Consider the following 16,911-nt stretch of genomic DNA (forward strand, 5'->3'; position numbering starts at 1 on the left):
GTTATATTTTGTTCCTTGATCTCTTACAATGTGAGTTGTTGTTGTTGGTCCCTGACTGCTGCTCTCCAGGAGAGTAGGCCATCATTCCTCCGTTTCCGTTCCCGTTTGTGGACGGGACAGAAGCTAACAGACCTGGACAACAGAAACACACACTCCTGATCATCTGGAATATTTAAGAAATATTTTAAAAGTTTTGTTGTTTTGCAGTATATCTGTGTGTGTTCAGTCATTGGGCAACTATTAATGTGTGAAAATTATAACACAATTACATAAAAAACAAAAATATTCCCATGTTTGCCCTTTTTATATTAAACAGAGATGAACTAACATATCAAAATTTACAAATAAGCATTTCTGGAGATATCGGATCCACACATTTCTCCATATACCAGAACCTCGTGTTATTTGTTGTGGGTGATCATTTTTGTACTATGGCTATATGTAATGGTTAGCGTTAGCGCCCGCTAATTATTTTTATATGTGTTTAATATTAGATTCTTGTTGCATCTTAAAAAATCTAAAAATGATCAGTAAATATAATTTGTATGGGTTTATTTAAGACAATTAGACACTACAAGGATTCCTCTGTGGTAAACATTGGCACTTTTAATGCAAAAATAAATGTTCCTCTACAACCACGACGGCGGCCATCTTTAATTTTTCAGGGTTTTTTTCCCCCCAGAATTTGTACCAAACTAAGTTCTTGTATCCGCATGTGAAGGATATTGTGCGATTTGCTGTGTGTGATACTTTAAAATGGCTGTACATAATGGTTAGCGTTAGCTTCTGCTAACTTTTTTAGCAGAGCTAATAGTCTTGTTGCTTTTTGGCTAGCTGTGCCCATCACAGTTAGCCAAAAAACAACTGCCAGCTAATTTTAGAGCAAACATATATTCTCCATTACAAACATGGCGGCCATTTTGAAAAATGTCTACCAGAAAAAGAAAACAAGATCAAGAAAAAAAATATGTAGGATTTGACACCAAACACATTCATAGATGGTGATTTTAGTTCTAAAATTGATTTTACATGACAACCATTTGAAAATGATCAATCAGTAAATAGGTTGAATTAAGTGACACGTTACTAAAAGTGTTAAGTTGCAATAAATGTGGCCACCATCTTGAATTTTTCAGGGCTTTTTTCCCCCCAAAAAAATCTGTACAAATATAGGTTCTTGTATCTGCATGTGAAAGATATTGTGCTATTTGTTGTGTGTGATACTTTTTTGATTTATTTTTTACGATGACAGCAACGCTTTGACTTCATTTCCTCACCCAGGCCTCTGTATCGGCTCAGCTGCTGGTAGAGCTGCTTCATCCTCTCGATGTTGAGCCGGCTGGCCTCCGCGTGGTGCACCATGGGTTTCGGGTAATGGACTCCGATGATGCACTTGGCTGCCGCCTGAACGGACTCGGGGGCGTTCCAGGGGTCGTAGATGAACTTGGCGGGGAAACCTCGGAGGACAGGTAAGTATCGCCTGGAAGCACAAGACGACATTAGATGCTCTTGCTTTTGCCAAATGGGAATTATCTTACTTAATAGTTAACAAAATGTGTTTTAATTTAAGTTTTATAGCTGTAAATATGTATGAATACAGTTTTCTACTCATCAGTGTTAAGAAAATGTGTGTTTTATGTTGCCGCCCATCATTGTGTTCTAATTAATGGGAGCAGGCTGGCCATCATGCTAACAGGCTCTATGGAAAATAGCTGCTGCAAAATGAGAGGTACAACCACAACACTGCACAGTAATGCTACGGTACGAGAGCTCAAGCAGGAAATCTTTTTCTTCCATTCTGAAACTCATTTTTGAGCATTTCTGGCACTGCAGTGAGACACGATGACAGTGCAGAGTGAGAACTAAAGCTCCAAACCTGAAAACGAGGGGCTGTGGTCCTGAGCACATTTACTGTAAGTTACCGTGGCAACAGCCACACCACTGACAATAGGAAAAATATAATCCTCCAAGAGATGAAACCAAAAAAATCAACTTCTCACAATAGCGTTGAGTCACTGAGCTGCCAGGAGTCGCTCAGTGTGACAAAGAGAGGCCACCTACCTACTGGACTCGGTCCAACCTTACCTATTCCCAGGAGGGGAGACTGACAGGACAGAAGGAGGGGGGGCGAGTGTGCAGAGAGGGGTGGGGGCTGGTGTGGTCCGGCCCAGTGGGCCGACACGCACGCACGTGACGGACGACGCTCCGCTCGCTACGGAGATCGCACCATCACTCGAGAGAGAGAGAGACCACTGCCGATTGAGTAGAAGATGCTAGGAGACGTCTACTGTAACACGCGGTTAGAAAGCAGAGAGCATTGACCCCACCCACCCGCCGCCCTCCCCCCACCCCGACCGGAGCAGGTGTATGCTGGGAAAATTCTGCCATCAAAAAAAAAAGGTAAGAAAAGAAAACTGTTTTCTCACTGAAAATAAAAGTTTGCTTGATTCCTTTGGCGTTTAAACTCAGATCTATCCATCTGCCGTGTCTACATGTTTCTGAGGAATGTGCTTTAGAGGTGCACTGATTGCAGTTTTCTGGCCGATCGCCGATTACCAATCACTTAAAAAGCCTCATACCAAATATTTTTTGTCTGAAGTGGCGATAAATGTAGCAAGAAAAATCGCTGAGTTGGTAACAGTGGGTGACTATTGTTAACTGCAAACGTGCGGATGTCACCTGGTGGGCGGGGCTAACAGTAAAACCTCTCTAACAGGAGAGAAGAAGAAGACAGCAGCTGATCTTCAGACCTTTGCTGATCGGCTTCACATGTAAGTAAGTATCGGCCCATCACCGATCTCCCAAATTTGAGGAAATCGGCTCCGATGAATCGGCTGGCCGATAAAATCGGTGCACCCCTAATATTCTTTTTTATAAAGCATCTAAAGCTCTGCCTGTCGTCAGAGGAAATATGCTCCAAACTCGATGACAGAAGTTTCCCATTATACCTCGCAGCTCCAGGCCCCCGCCCTCCCTCCCTCCAACCTTCATCCCCCATGATCAGACAGTGGTGGACTGAGAAAAGAGCTCACACATGCTCCCCATCCCCAGACTGTGGTGGTTAACTTTTAAGTGGTCAGCAGGCCCATAGCCCCCCTGCTGACTGTCTCCTCCCCACGGCCACAGCGCCACACTCTGGGCCGGCCCACTAGGGAGCCCCCTCATTTCACCAAAAAGGACCACAACCCTTTTGCCAGGAAGATCCGCGACCTGCTAGTAGCGAGCGGTCCTGGAAGGGAACAGCGGGTGGCGTTGGGGGCGGAGCCTACACCTTCCACACTTTGTTTTTTAGGAAGGAAGCACACTGTGGTACAAAGCTCAGAGATTTACTCCTGCCGTTTCAGCTGAAATGCTTTTTGTATCCAACACTTAGCTTAAGCTTTTAAGAGAAACACAATGGCTGTAGGGTAGTAACTACCTACATTTACATGAGTAACTTAGAAAAATACTTTTAGGAGTATTTTTGCTACGCTGTACTTCTACAGTGATTTTATTGTACTTGAGTAAAATTTCTCTTTTTTTTTTTTTACCACTGAATGAAAAACATGTTTTAACCAAAAACTCACAAATAACTGACACACACCTGCAGTATTTGTTAAAGTTTCATAAGTTTTTTATTGAAAGAAACTGATTTGGAAACATTTTCTTTTGCCTGATTTTTTTTGTTAAGTATGTGAATTATTGTCATTTCCATCATTAAAACACCAAAATTTCAACTGCAGTATTTGTTAAAGTTTCATAAGTTTTTTATTGAAAGAAACTGATTTGGAAACATTTTCTTTTGCCTGATATTTTTTGTTAAGTATGTGAATTATTGTCATTTCCATCATTAAAACACCAAAATTTCAACTTAACTTTACATTTTGGTCCACCTGATTATGTAGTTTTTAAATATTAAATGATTGATAATTTGATCAGTTACTCTGTACTTGAGTAATTTGTTGGCTACTATTTACTTTAACTTCAGTAAAAATGCATTGAAGTAGTTTTACTCTGCACATGTGCCAATAGCGGAGCTAATTGTTTGTTTAGCACTTTAGCATTTTTGCAAACTTTTAGCACACCCAGCATCTCCTAATTTTCAGGCAGTTAATTTTTGTTTTCCTTGTGTTTTTAGGATATGACTGAATTAGCCATGATACAAAAAAGAAACATTTATATGTAATAATAATAAGAATGTAACGACTATCTCATGTTCAACCTATTTAAGTTATTATTTAAAGGGCTTAATGTTTGTTTTTCTTGTGATTTTGGGTATAAATGAGGAATTTTCTGCATGTATTGCATTAAAAACAATTCCAGTACTTGAAATATGATTAATTTTTACATCATTTGGGGCGGTACCACAGTGTGAACTAGCCAACCCATGTCTGTTTTCCAGCGTAAAGCCAGCCGCTGCTCCAGGCCCACCGGAACCAACAAGGCTGCATTCACCTACGCAGAGCACCACTGAACATTTCACAAAGGGCCGGACGAGGGGCTTTGCCCAGCGCCTGGACAACGGACCGGCTCGCGTGGCACCGCGCGGGTAACGAGTACCAGCGCCACCCGTGCAACACTGCGATGGCAGAGCTACAGCTGGTCCAACGCCTCTCCTCGCTACCTTCCGGGAAATGCTTCACAGAGCTCTACCTAACGAACGCAGGCAAGGCGTTTGCATTTCCCTACCAAGCGGTCAGGGTCCCTTTTGACGAAATGAGACGCTACCGAGTCACAAACCTGCCCAGAGGGCGCCGCTGGGGCGTGAGCAAGTCCCGTCCCTCAGGGTTGCACAGGTAGAATCAGAACAAAACGGCCACCGATTTCTCAGCTGGATTTCCAACTTCTACCCCGGGCGGTCTGGAGCCGGGCGGCCCAGACTGCGCCTGGGTGGAAGGAGGGGGCTGGAGAACGGCCAATCAACTTAAAAGCAATCAGCTACAATCTACACAGGGGAGAGGGACAGCTGAACTTTTCCCCCAACCCCCCCCATAAAAAAACAGATGAGCCAAAAACACAAACACAGAGCTACATCCATTAAAAAGAGAGGAAATAATCTACGTCTCTGCAGTGAGTCGTCTGCTAGCAACAGGCATAAACCTACTGATGTATGCGTGTTCACAATCACCAACATTCACAAACAATTAAAAATTACACTGAGAGAACTGAGGTTGTTAGAAAAGACATGCCTGACATCCCAGAGACTACAGTACTGAAGTTGGAACAGACGGAAAGATGGAATGATGGCAAAACAAGAAAACAGCAAAAAGTTTAAGGAGTCTTATTCTATCTCATCACTTACCCAGAGATCTGGAGGCCCCGCATTTACCCCCCATCTCTCTCTCTTGTTATCTGCTTTAGTTTGGCCTCTGCAGCTGAATGGTTGCCTGATCTGAGCCTCATTTTATAAACTACAGATAAAAGAGCAAGTCCAGAAAGCTTTCCAAACATTTTGAGAAATAAATCTATTAATATGAGCTACTTCCTGGCTCAGGTTTAAGGTCCTTTCAGTAACCTAATAATATCTGGTGTATGGAGAGAGAGGGACGGAGGGAAGGAGGGCAGCATCCATGCGGTTGGAATCGGTTGTTGGCACCAATGGGCGATGACAGGAAAGGTACCCACCTGATGAAGTCCCCGTTGGGGTCGGTGCGCCGGCCGAAGCCCACGGGGCAGTAGCAGTGGAAAAACTGCTGAAAGAATGAACTGCAGGACAGCCACATCCAGCTGCCTGCGTTCACACTCCAGTCTGCGTCCAGAAGCAGCTCCTCGAAAACCTGAAGCAGCAAAATGTTTTATCGTTTCTGAGTTTATTTCAGGAACTACAAGGTTTATTTGAACGGTTCTGGTATCAAGATAAAGGAAGAACTCCAGAGAATACTCTAAAAATATAAAAATCCACACATCTGGCTGAGAGACAACGTAAATGTGGCATACGGTGAAAAGTGGGGGGTGCCTAAAGACAAATTTCATGCAAAAACAATGAAGCGTAAAAGTTTTGGTGAGGGAAATTATTTAAATGCTTAGCAACATTTCAGACAAAAAAATGTATCTCTTTCTAAATCGGAATCGGCACATCAGGCTTTTAAAGATTGTAATCGGCCAGTAAACTGCAATCAGTGCACCTCTATCTGTTATGTTGATATGAAATATTCATGTAGTATTTCATATGTCTGGATTTATTTCTTCTCCTGGTACTTTGGGTTCCAGGAGTTAAGGTCAATGTTTGCTACATTTTTATGTTAAGGGCTGAAGCTCTTCCTTCTGGATCAAAATAGTTCAGTGAAAACGGAGTTGGCGTTTTGCTCACCTTCATGCCTTCCTCCCAGCTGATCCACAGGTCTCCTCTGGTGAGGAAGCAGGCCACGGCGTGCCGGGCCAGGTGATGGATCCAGCCCTCCTGCCTCAGCTGTGTCATGATGGCGTCTATCCAGGGGAAGCCGGTCTTGGCCTCGGCCCACTTGGCGAGCGCCTCGGGGTTCTTGTCCCACGGGATGCGGACGCAGATGGGGTTTCCCTCCATCTTGTCGAAGCGCGGGTTGTTGGTAGCCGCGGTGTAGAAGAACTCGCGCCACAGCAGCTGTCCGTACAGCGAGAGCGGAGGAGAGCTGTTCTTTTTTACCTGGAGCCGTTTAAACACAGAGGTGGAGGAAAACAGGTCATTAATGCCACTTTGTTTCCTGCAGCTTAACGTTGATTTTAGGTCCATTTAAAGCAGCTCAGAACAATTTGGGGTGGCCATTGATTACTGTTGATAGTGATACACATTTAAAAATAAGGAAATGTTCCCTAATTTAACTTAATTTGATTTATTAGTAATATGGATCGAAAACATTCAGTGGCTCGAACTAAAATTCACACAAGGGCCGTTTAATAAACTTGGCAAAATAAAGCAAGAGTGAGAAAATCTTGTTCTTGTTGCAAAGAAAACAAAACAAAATTCACGCAAAAATCAAGAAATTTCTTTGATTTCCTTTAGCACTAAAGCATCATCAGCCTCTGTCAAATTTTCTGCAAAATAGTAAAAAAAAAGCGTTTAAGTGATTCTAACTCCCACCTGCAGGTGGCAGTATTTCTTATTGCTGCCTTATCCTTAATTTAAATAAAGTTATAGTCTGTGATGTCACCACACGAACAAAAAGTGACATTTATTGTAATTTTTCCTCTTACTACACAGTATTTTTATTTATTTATTCTGTTTTTATAAATGTTGTATATTCAATTTTGCTGCTGTTGCGAAGAAATTTCCCCACTGTGGGGCAATAAAGGCTTTTTCTATTCTATTCTGATTTTAAGAAAACTCCTTGCAAATATAAAATTACTTATTCTGAATGCAAAAACAATCGAGAAACCCTGGAGGGACTGATCAATTTGAAAAGATGTTATTTAATTTAAAGACGAACTGCTTGTTAGTATTCTAACAGTTTGTTAGTGGGTTTCATCGATGTATTTAGGATAAATCGGTCGCTATGGAGCGTGCTGTGAGATGGGGGGCCGACCTTGCGGTAGAGGTCGGTGAGTTTGAAGTAGAAGAGGCGGCAGGAGAGGCAGCCGAAGCGCAGGTAGGGGCTGAGGCCGGTGGGGCTGGCCAGCAGCGAGTTGGCGTTCATCCGGGGACGCTCGAAGTTCGCCACCCACGCCTGGCCACAGAGACGAGATGAACAGAAATTAAGATGTTTGGTCAACACCTGACAGAATCTCTTAAAAGATTGTTTCTAAAGTTGAAAAATGTCTGTTTACTGTTTGATTAAATCCATGAAAACTCTTAACGTGAGCAGATAAAGCAGGTGTGACGGTTATTCCTACAACAATGTATTACAGCCATTGCAGACAGACAAATGGAGTACATCCTCAGTAATGTTGAGACTAATCTCAGAAACTTTCAAGAGGAAATTTCTGAGTTCGAAAAGTAGAAAAATTGAGAAAAAAAAAATGAAATTTTTCACATTAATCTAAAAATCTCAAAGTTTTTTTATCACAAATTTTTGGGTGGAAATTTACACCATTGTATATGCCTGATAGCTTATTGTTATGACTATGAAATAAAAAACGTTGAACCTTTTCATGAGTAAAAAATACCTCGCAATGCTGAAAAAACCCAAAACAAAAATGCAAAGGAAATAAAAAAACAGGACAAAACCAATACAGAAATAGAAAAGTAGTAGAAATGATTCTTTGAAGAAAAGTTTACTGTTAGAAACCAATTTATATATTTAACAGGAAGTGTTTTCATCTTGTTCAAATTTAAGCTAAATAAATAAAGGATAATTAATCATAAAGGCTCTGTAATCCTAACATGAGGGTGTAATACTGACTTTTCTCTCCAGATGGCGCTCTATCCTAGTCAGAGCTTCAGTCTCTCCTCCAGGCCACACAGCTGAAGGGAGGCCCTCGGTGTCGAAACCTGAAAAATATCCATTTACATCGCCTTTAAATCCAGCATTCAAATGTCAGAAAACATTTTTGTTTCGTTAAATAAACAAAATTACATTAAATTAAACACAATTGATCATTTAAATGACAGTTTTAGCTTTTTGAAGACTGTATTTTGTGTGGTTTGGTATTTAAACTGGATCCATTCGAAAACAAAATGAGTTTTACTCCCTGATCTCAGGATGTCTGGAGACCAAAACGCTTAAAGAGTCGGACAAAAACAGAAAACTGTTGTGTGAAAAAAGATAAAGGAAGTTATTTAAATATAAATCAATGTAAAACAAACCTTAAACTGAGGAAAAATCAGATTTTAGTCCAGCTCAGAACACAAACATTTCCCCACAATAAAATTCCTATTTTTCTAACTTTTATTAAAATTGATGGATAAATTCTGTACAAAACACGGAACTACGTCACTATGAGTAAAAAAACTGACATAACTGACGTCTTCTTTCTGTTAAAGCATCTGGGCGTAGCAGGGCTTGGTCATTTATTGCTGCAACATTACACTCCTAAATGAATCATCTACAGAACAAACAGAGTTTAGAGCTACATTCTGGGTTAGAAATAAACCCTAAACGGTTCTGAGCAGCAGAGGGCGCCGTTTCCCACGCAGCGCAGCTGCAGCCAGCAGAGGGCGCCGTTTCCCACGCAGCGCAGCTGCAGCTAGCAGAGGGCGCCGTTTCCCACGCAGCGCAGCTGCAGCCAGCAGATGGTGCCAGGATCCTGGCATTCTGAACGGAAAACTTAACGTCTGGACGGAGTGGGGATAAGCAGGCTAAACGTGGCCTCTGGCTGATTTCAGGGATAAATCACAGCCTGTGAGGTTGAAACCTGCACAGAGACACAGTCCAGTTGAAGCTTAAGTGGCTGGTGGATCTGTGAAAGAGTCGGGTTGAGCAGGTGTAAACTGCAGATGGCTGCAGGCTGGCTAAATATATGAATGAACTGAAGGTCTGCGAATGGAAAGCAGGCATCTGGAAGGTTCCTGTAAGCAGCTGAGACTAAATAATCCAATAGGAAAAGACTTTAAATAGAGAAACGGGACTGAATGCGCTTAATGCTTGTATTAAGGAGAGACGTTTTGTTGTTACTGCTCCCAGTTTTTCCTTTTAAATGTTTAGTAAATAAATATATACAACACCAGAGAACCAGCGGCGTTCAAACTTTATGGCCAAAATCATCAAATTATGTAAAAAAAAAAAAGTCTGATAGTACAACAAAATTGCATTAAAAGAAAGAAATGAGGTTTGCAAGTTCTTTCGGGCTCAGATGAAAAAAATAAAAACATGCTGTTGATTCTCAGCAGTAACAACCAGATTTGGGTCACTGTCTCTTTAAAACTGCTTTCCGTTTCAAGCAAAATTTAATCAATAAAAGCAGATTTGGGTTTCCTGAAATATTTCTCAGTAGAAGTCAGTGAATAAATGTGATTCCTTTTATGGAATTAAAAATGAATGAGGAGAATGAAATATGTTGATCGTTTGTTTCCTCACCCAGCTCCTCCAGCGACGGGACGCCGTACTTTTCGCCGTGGTCCTCGGCGACGGGCGTGACGCAGCCGCCCATCAGCGCGTCCGACAGCGTCTCCACCGGCATCTCGGGCGGGTCCAGCCGGCTTATCAGCGTCTGGAAACGCTTGTAGGTGAGAGGAGGCTGACCGCCGTTCAGCTCGATGATCCTTCAGACGGAGAAACGAAGAAAAACAAGGATGAACTGATTTAGTGCCAGCTATGGCACAGAAGTTATAAAACCTGCTTTAAAAAGTTCTGTTCACATATTCGACTTTATTTATGCAAAAATACAGTGATTTTATTGCATTTAAGTAACAAAAATAAATGTTTTTTTTATCCCCTAATTAAAAGAAATCAACAGGAATGTGTCCCCCGACTCCTCACTGTCAGCTGGGACGTATCTGAGGGGCTTCTTGCCTGCTCAGAAAGTTTCAAGTCGTTCCATGGCATCGACATCTGGGATTTGACTAGGCCAAGGATTTTCTGTTTTTATTTGGATCTTGTTGGATTTTTTTCAGGATGTTTTTGATTATTTTCATGTTGCAGAGCAAAGATCTGGTTCAAACTAAGTTTATTTAAGAGATTATTTCACATTTTTCAGACAACCTGATTCATGGGTGTCCATAGAATGACTCATTTCAAAATCTAAGAAAATTTGGACTTAGAAATATTTTTATGATATTTGAGATCATTTAAAATATTTTAATCCCCTCTTAAATAGGATTAAAATATGTGCAATTTCTGCACCACAATTTGAGTTTATTGTATTTAACAGGATATTTTAATTTTGTTTACATTGTTTGACATTTTCCACTGTTGTTAAACTCAATATTAAATCTTCATATGTTTAAAAAAAATTAACACAGGCCGTCATCAGATGTCCTATTTTTTTTAATATGACAAAATTTATACACTTGATATTTAGCCACATTAGTGTTTTATTACAGATGTATAAATAACCTGAGGTTGAGGTTTTATTAGAAAAATGACTCATTTCTCAGCGAGGTCTCACTTGTCCAGGTCGTAGAGTGTGTGTGATATCTTGACGATGACCTCCACCCCCGCCTCCATGGCCAGCTTCTTGATGGCGGCGTCCCGCTCCTTCCCGAACGGCTCCGAGTCGTACTCAAAGGTCAGCCGGGAAATCTTCCACTCCTGAGGTCACAAGTTACACAAAATCATGTCAATAAACTCTGTGTGTGTGTGTGTGTGCGTGTGTGTTAGTAGAAACAAAACCAGAACAAACTGTGAGTTTACATGCAAGAATGTGTTAGAGCAGGGGTGTCCAAACTGCGGCCCGAGGGCCTTTAATGGCCCATGGACTGGTCTAAATTTGGCCCGCTGATGCAGATGTAGAGTTTTAATATCTAATTTTCTTACAGTATGAAATGTAAAGTACAACACTAAGGGTTTGTCTTTTTATAACTGAGCTAAAATCACGATAAAATCGTGTTTATGAAACACCCAAATCAGCTTCTATTTATTTACTAAATAAATTAAAACACATCCTTTTTCTAATTACTGAAAATAAATTTGTTCAATCGTGCCCAAAAGAAATAATTTTGCACATTTGCGCAAAAAACTTGGAAATTTATGAGTTTCAAAAATTTTAAATATTCGACTTTTGAAATTCAGAAAAATTCCCAAAATAGAAAATTTGACATTTTTTTTCTAGAAAACCTCTTTGCTTAATTTCAGTTTCTGAGTTTCTTTGGTAAAAATAATTTCTTTTACTGTAATTTTACATCTACATTGGCCTAAGCATGCAAGCATAAATATTTCTCAAAATAACCAGTTTAGAGAAAAAAAAATAAATTGGGATATTTTATTTGGCTGATTTGAGTTTTTTTTTTTGACCTGCAACTAATTTTGACTCAACCATTTTGTCCGATGTGACAATACGTTTGTTTCCCTGTGTTGGCGTTAGAGAAGAAGCGACGTTTGCGTCTCTGTGCCGACCTTGAAGAGGCGCGGGAAAACGTTTGCTGGTTGGCCCCGGATGACAAAAAGGCGGGAGTTGAGTTTTCGGAGACTTGCGTCCAAATCCTCCAAACATTGGAGCAGAAACCTGGAGAGGAAAAACATTTCATTAACAACAGGAAGAATGATCTAAACCTGAGTGAAACATTTAAGTCCCAACTAAGAAATAAAATTAATAAGAACTATTTATGAGGTTTTTTTAAGTAACTGCAATCAGAGCCTCTTAAAGCCAAAACTGCAAAAACACAAAATCTTACCAAGTAATTTTGTTAATATACTTGAAATAAGACAAAGTAATTGAAAACTAACTTTTCAGCAAGATATAGAGGTTTGTTTTAAGCAAAAAATTCCTTAATATTGATGAAAAAGTACTATTCAATTGGCAGATAAATTAACTTATAACATAGGAAAAATGTCTTGTTATAAGTTAAATAATCTGGCAATAGAACAAGTGTTTATTAAATAAATATTAAGGAATTATTTGCTTTAATCAAGCCTCTATATCTTGTTGAAAAGCTACTTTTAAGTTAATAATAAAATTATCCCAAGAAAAAGGGCAGATTTGTTTTTTAAAAGCATTAATTGGAATTTAGCATGAGCACAATAAGTCAAAATTCTTATGATAAAAAAAAGTATCGCGATAAATGATAAACGATACGATAAAGGCTGACTCATAATTATACACTGCTCATATTGGTTAAGTTTCTAAAATCAGCAAAATAACTCAGATTAGACAAAAAGAAGGAAGAAAACCATCAATGTGGAAACAAAATTACAGCCTTTTCAGTCCAGCATGTTCATTTAGTCATTTCTTTGATTCAGTTGCATTTACAGCGAGTGATTATAATCAACTGCTTTAAATCATATTTTAAACATTTACTGTACAAACACCCCCAGCTCTCGTTTGATAAATTCAGCTGCTGCTTTGACTCATTTTTTGCCCTGTGCAGCACATATTTTGGGTTTGTTGACATAGTTACAGTAACTCTGGATCATTTGGACCCTAAAATGCAGATTTAAAACAGACAAGTTAGCAGGAAGCCAACTGTGTTCATCATGTCAGACTTTTTCTGTAGGTCTTCTTTTTTGTAAACACATTTTTCCCCTTTTGTCGACTGTTGGACCAGATCACTTTAAAGGAGAAGAAGAAACTCCATCATTTTGATGCAAAGGATCAAGGAATAAGAAGTGAAATGAACCTTTGGAGAACTTAAATGTTAAAAGTAATTAAATGGGGGAAAAAAAAAGAAGTGACAGGAATTTAATAACAAAATAAAATACAAAACGGAGCTTCATCGTTAATCTCAGCTTCCAGTGTTCAGCATGTGCTGAAAGCACCAGAGTCTGGCTGTTCCTGCCTCTGATTGGCTGCTGAAGGCTGACTGTGAGGCGAGCGCCCGGCGGCCGCCGACGTCAGCTTCAGGTCAGGAACTGTGTGACAAGTCACGGACGCCACAAAGCGCCAGGAAGCAGCATCTAGAGCTGAGCGGAGCGACGGACGGCAACGTGAGCTGCAGCTCTGAAACCTGGAAAAAAAAAACGCTCTACCTGCAAAAATAAATCACCGCTCTCCAACAGAGCACCAGAAAATAGCTGCTGCTGCTCGATGAAATTGTCTGAGTAAACTCGGAAATGCTGCACATGTTGGTTGGGTAAGAAGAGGCTTTTTAGGTCACAGGTGTTTTTACAGATGTGGGATTTCTAAGAAGATAAAACCGCCTTGAATCTCAGTCAGGACTTTCTGTGAGGAGTTTTCTTCTAATCCAGCTGGTAAAACTATATTTGTCTCAATGCAAACTTCAATCTTATTCCTATATTAGAAATAAAACAAAATGACAACAGATTTATTTGATCAATCTGGGGACTGCTAAACAGTTCTAATTTTTTAAAAAATTGGTTCTTTTTATTGACATTTTTACCAAAGTTAAGTGTAAACACCAAGGTAAATGTAAAACTGCTGGACTGCTCTACACCATAAGTATTATTCTGAATAAAGAAAAGCAACAATAACAGTATCTTAAGCACATTTTAACCAACAAAGTTTGTTGCTCTCTTTGACCTGTAACCTTTTAGTGGCTGAGATGCTAAAGTTCACTGAAAACAGTGGAAACGTTAAAATGTGACTCATTATTTTCCATTTTATAACCCTGTAAAATGTTCTTAATTTATCTCCAGCCACAAAAGAAAGACTTTTCTTTTACAACCTTTGCATTTAGCCAAATGTAATGGAGAGGTGTGGTAAAATCTGCTTTATAGCAAAAACCTGCTGGATGTTTGTGGCACGACTAATAACATGATGATAAGAAAAAGGCTATCAAAAGAAATATTTTTGTTTTGTACTTAACATTTTCCATTTAAGAAGATGTAAACTTTATATCTAAAATATCCTAAAAAATCATTACAAAAAGTGTAGGATGGCCAAATTTATGACATTCTTGAATTGCAGTCAGGGCCCACACAAAATCAATCCAAGGGCCACAAATGGCCCATGAGCCACAGCTTGGACACCCCTGCTGCACAGTAACATTAAAGGTAAAAGGAAGGATTTGTTTACAGTTTGCTGAATGGTAATAAAGGTTGTTAAAGTGATGGAAACCAACACCATATTTAATTTTCCTTAAAGTATTTCTGAGTTTGAACTGAAAGAGTTTTAGTTTTAAAAGTGGATATTTCAGCTGATTATCAACTCATTTCATTGTGTGTAAACGTTGCTGCTCAGGATAGAGGAGCATCACATCAGTGAAAGACGCCACAGCCGTTCCCATCCTGCAGCGCCGCACGGTGACAGGGGTCATGGTTACTGGGACAGAGGATGAAGGTTTCAGGAATCTGACTGGGCCCAAAACATTTCTCTGTAGATTCACATCCTCTGCTCCAGTTTAAACTAAATTAAACACAAAATGCCGGCAGAGTCCAGAAGATCACAGAAAACTAAACCTTGAAAACTGCAAAAAAGCAAAATCTTACCAAGCATCTCTCATGTTCTTCTTTCTATGTTAGTGCACTTGAAATAAAACAAAACTAACTTTTAAGAGCTTGCTTTAAGTTAACAATATTGATGAAGTACTAGTTCCACTCTTTTTCTAAAAAAGTTGCTTTTTAGTTAGTTTAGTTTTATTTCAAGTGTACTAAGGTAGTTACACAAAAAACTAGACAAGAAATACTAGGTCTGCTTTTATTTTTACACTGAGTCTGAGTGGTTCTCCATCTCCACAGTCATTTTATACACAGAGGTGGGCAGAGTACCCAAACATTGTACTCACAAGTAGCAATACTTCAATATCTTTACTCAAGGAAAAGTAAAACGTGTAGTAAAAATACTCCTAACAGTACAATGTTTCAAGAAAGTTACTGAAGTACATTTAATTGAGTGAATGTAACTGGTTACTACCCAGCTCTGCTTGTAAACGATCCGAGGTTAAACCGGTTAGCCGTTTGGACCGACAAACAGAGCCGGCAGCTGCAGGGCGTTCGGCTAACTTCTGCAGCTTCTGTCCAAATCCTGGCTAATCACTGAACCCGAGCGGCCGCAGCTCTCAGCTAAAGCTCCGCTTGTTCCCAATCCTCACGCAGACAGAGCTGCGAGACAAAGTAGTGCACACAATAAGGCACGTGCCAGCCTGTTCATGAGCCGGACCAGGGGGCCGGCGGACAGCCTGTGTGCTCACCATTTAGGGCAGCAGACAAAGCTCTCAAAAATGGTCATTCAAGTCGAGAATCTACCCTAATAAAACTGATATTACATATTCATATACAAGAGCTTTAGGTTTTGTAATTTAGACGCAACAGTGATGTGAAAAAGTAAAACCTTGCTCTGACGCTAACCTAGAAACCTCTGCTTTTTAGGACAGGATACTCGCCGTCTGCATCAGTTGATTCAGAGCGATGACGCAAATGGGTTTATGGCTGCACCAAAGCAAACAAGCACACAAAGAACCTCAATACCAAACCCAACAAGAGTTTATAAATCACTGCAATACTTTAAAGATCTGCTGTTGTTGCATCAACCTTCCAGACCTCTCAGGTCTTCAAACATGGAGAAGCAACATTCAGATTCTACGCACCACAAATCTGGAACAAACTTCCAGAAAACTGCAAAACAGCCGAAACCCTAAGTTCCTTTAAATCAAGACTAAAAAAACATAACTCAGGTTTTACAAGTCTGAGTTTAAAAGCACACAATCAAGTTGAACGTTGAACACTGGAGGTTAAAAACAGAGCGTAATACTGTCTTTAGTCCAGGCTTAAAACCAGTGGCTGAATGTACCAGGAACAGGCAAACAAGAGGCTGAATGTGCTTCAGAGGAAAAGATGCCAGTAAAACAGTCATTTGCATGTTCAGTTTTTATGACAAACAACTCCAAGTTGCAGCATGTATGAGGAAAGAAAGAAAGAATTCAACAACAGAGCCCTAAGGGACCTCATCAGGAGAGCCTGGCAGTCAAAATAAACTCTCACTCCATTCTGGAGACTCACTCGACCCAATTTAGTTTTCCAAAGTACTACACTCCTGAAAAACCCCCAAATGCCCCTAGAAGACCAAACCCAGGTGGTCAATCAAAAAACACAAAGAGAACAGGACAAAAACAAGAGTAGGGAAGACTGCATTTAAACTCAAAACGGCTGCTCAGCAGATCAAAAGTCTTTGATTTCATGTCATTTTCTGTCAAGCGTTAATTACCTTCATGAGCTGCACTAGATAAATCATTAGCATTTAAACATGACTGGTCTTGAGCTTTTTCTATTCAACACAGTAACTGGGTCTGGCTCTGAGGAAGCGCAGATAATGACAGTTATTAACAACGTCTAATTTCCCCAAATAAGAACCATTAAAGTGGATTCTGTTAGTTTTGACCCAGACAGAAAAGAAGGGATTTTAAAATTCTGCTAAAAAATAAAACCTTCATTTTAATTTTTACTCTGTTCAAAACAAAGCAAATTTAAAGAGCAGAACATTACAGATTCTTCTCTTTCTGATGCATTGAATGAACAGGAAAAGCTTCAG

The 16,911-nt window shown here is 40.0% G+C and overlaps 1 protein-coding gene across 2 annotated transcripts in view; it reads right to left on the reverse strand.

Moving 5' to 3' along the window:
* LOC103148191 (cryptochrome-1-like) overlaps positions 1-16,911 on the reverse strand; it is a 36,749-nt gene that overhangs the window by 11,252 nt on the left and 8,586 nt on the right. For both annotated transcript variants that reach the window (XM_007566853.2, XM_016679038.1), the window contains exons 3-11: positions 11,886-11,994; positions 10,939-11,081; positions 9,909-10,093; positions 8,295-8,383; positions 7,479-7,619; positions 6,290-6,601; positions 5,605-5,756; positions 1,278-1,480; positions 28-132 (exon numbers count right to left, since the gene is read on the reverse strand). In XM_007566853.2, coding sequence (XP_007566915.1) covers positions 28-132; positions 1,278-1,480; positions 5,605-5,756; positions 6,290-6,601; positions 7,479-7,619; positions 8,295-8,383; positions 9,909-10,093; positions 10,939-11,081; positions 11,886-11,994 — 1,439 coding nt within the window. The remainder of the gene's footprint in view (positions 1-27; positions 133-1,277; positions 1,481-5,604; positions 5,757-6,289; positions 6,602-7,478; positions 7,620-8,294; positions 8,384-9,908; positions 10,094-10,938; positions 11,082-11,885; positions 11,995-16,911) is intronic.

The sequence above is a fragment of the Poecilia formosa genome, unplaced genomic scaffold (assembly GCF_000485575.1).
Source record: "Poecilia formosa unplaced genomic scaffold, Poecilia_formosa-5.1.2 Scaffold200, whole genome shotgun sequence".
In the NCBI taxonomy this organism is placed as follows: Eukaryota; Metazoa; Chordata; class Actinopteri; order Cyprinodontiformes; family Poeciliidae; genus Poecilia; species Poecilia formosa.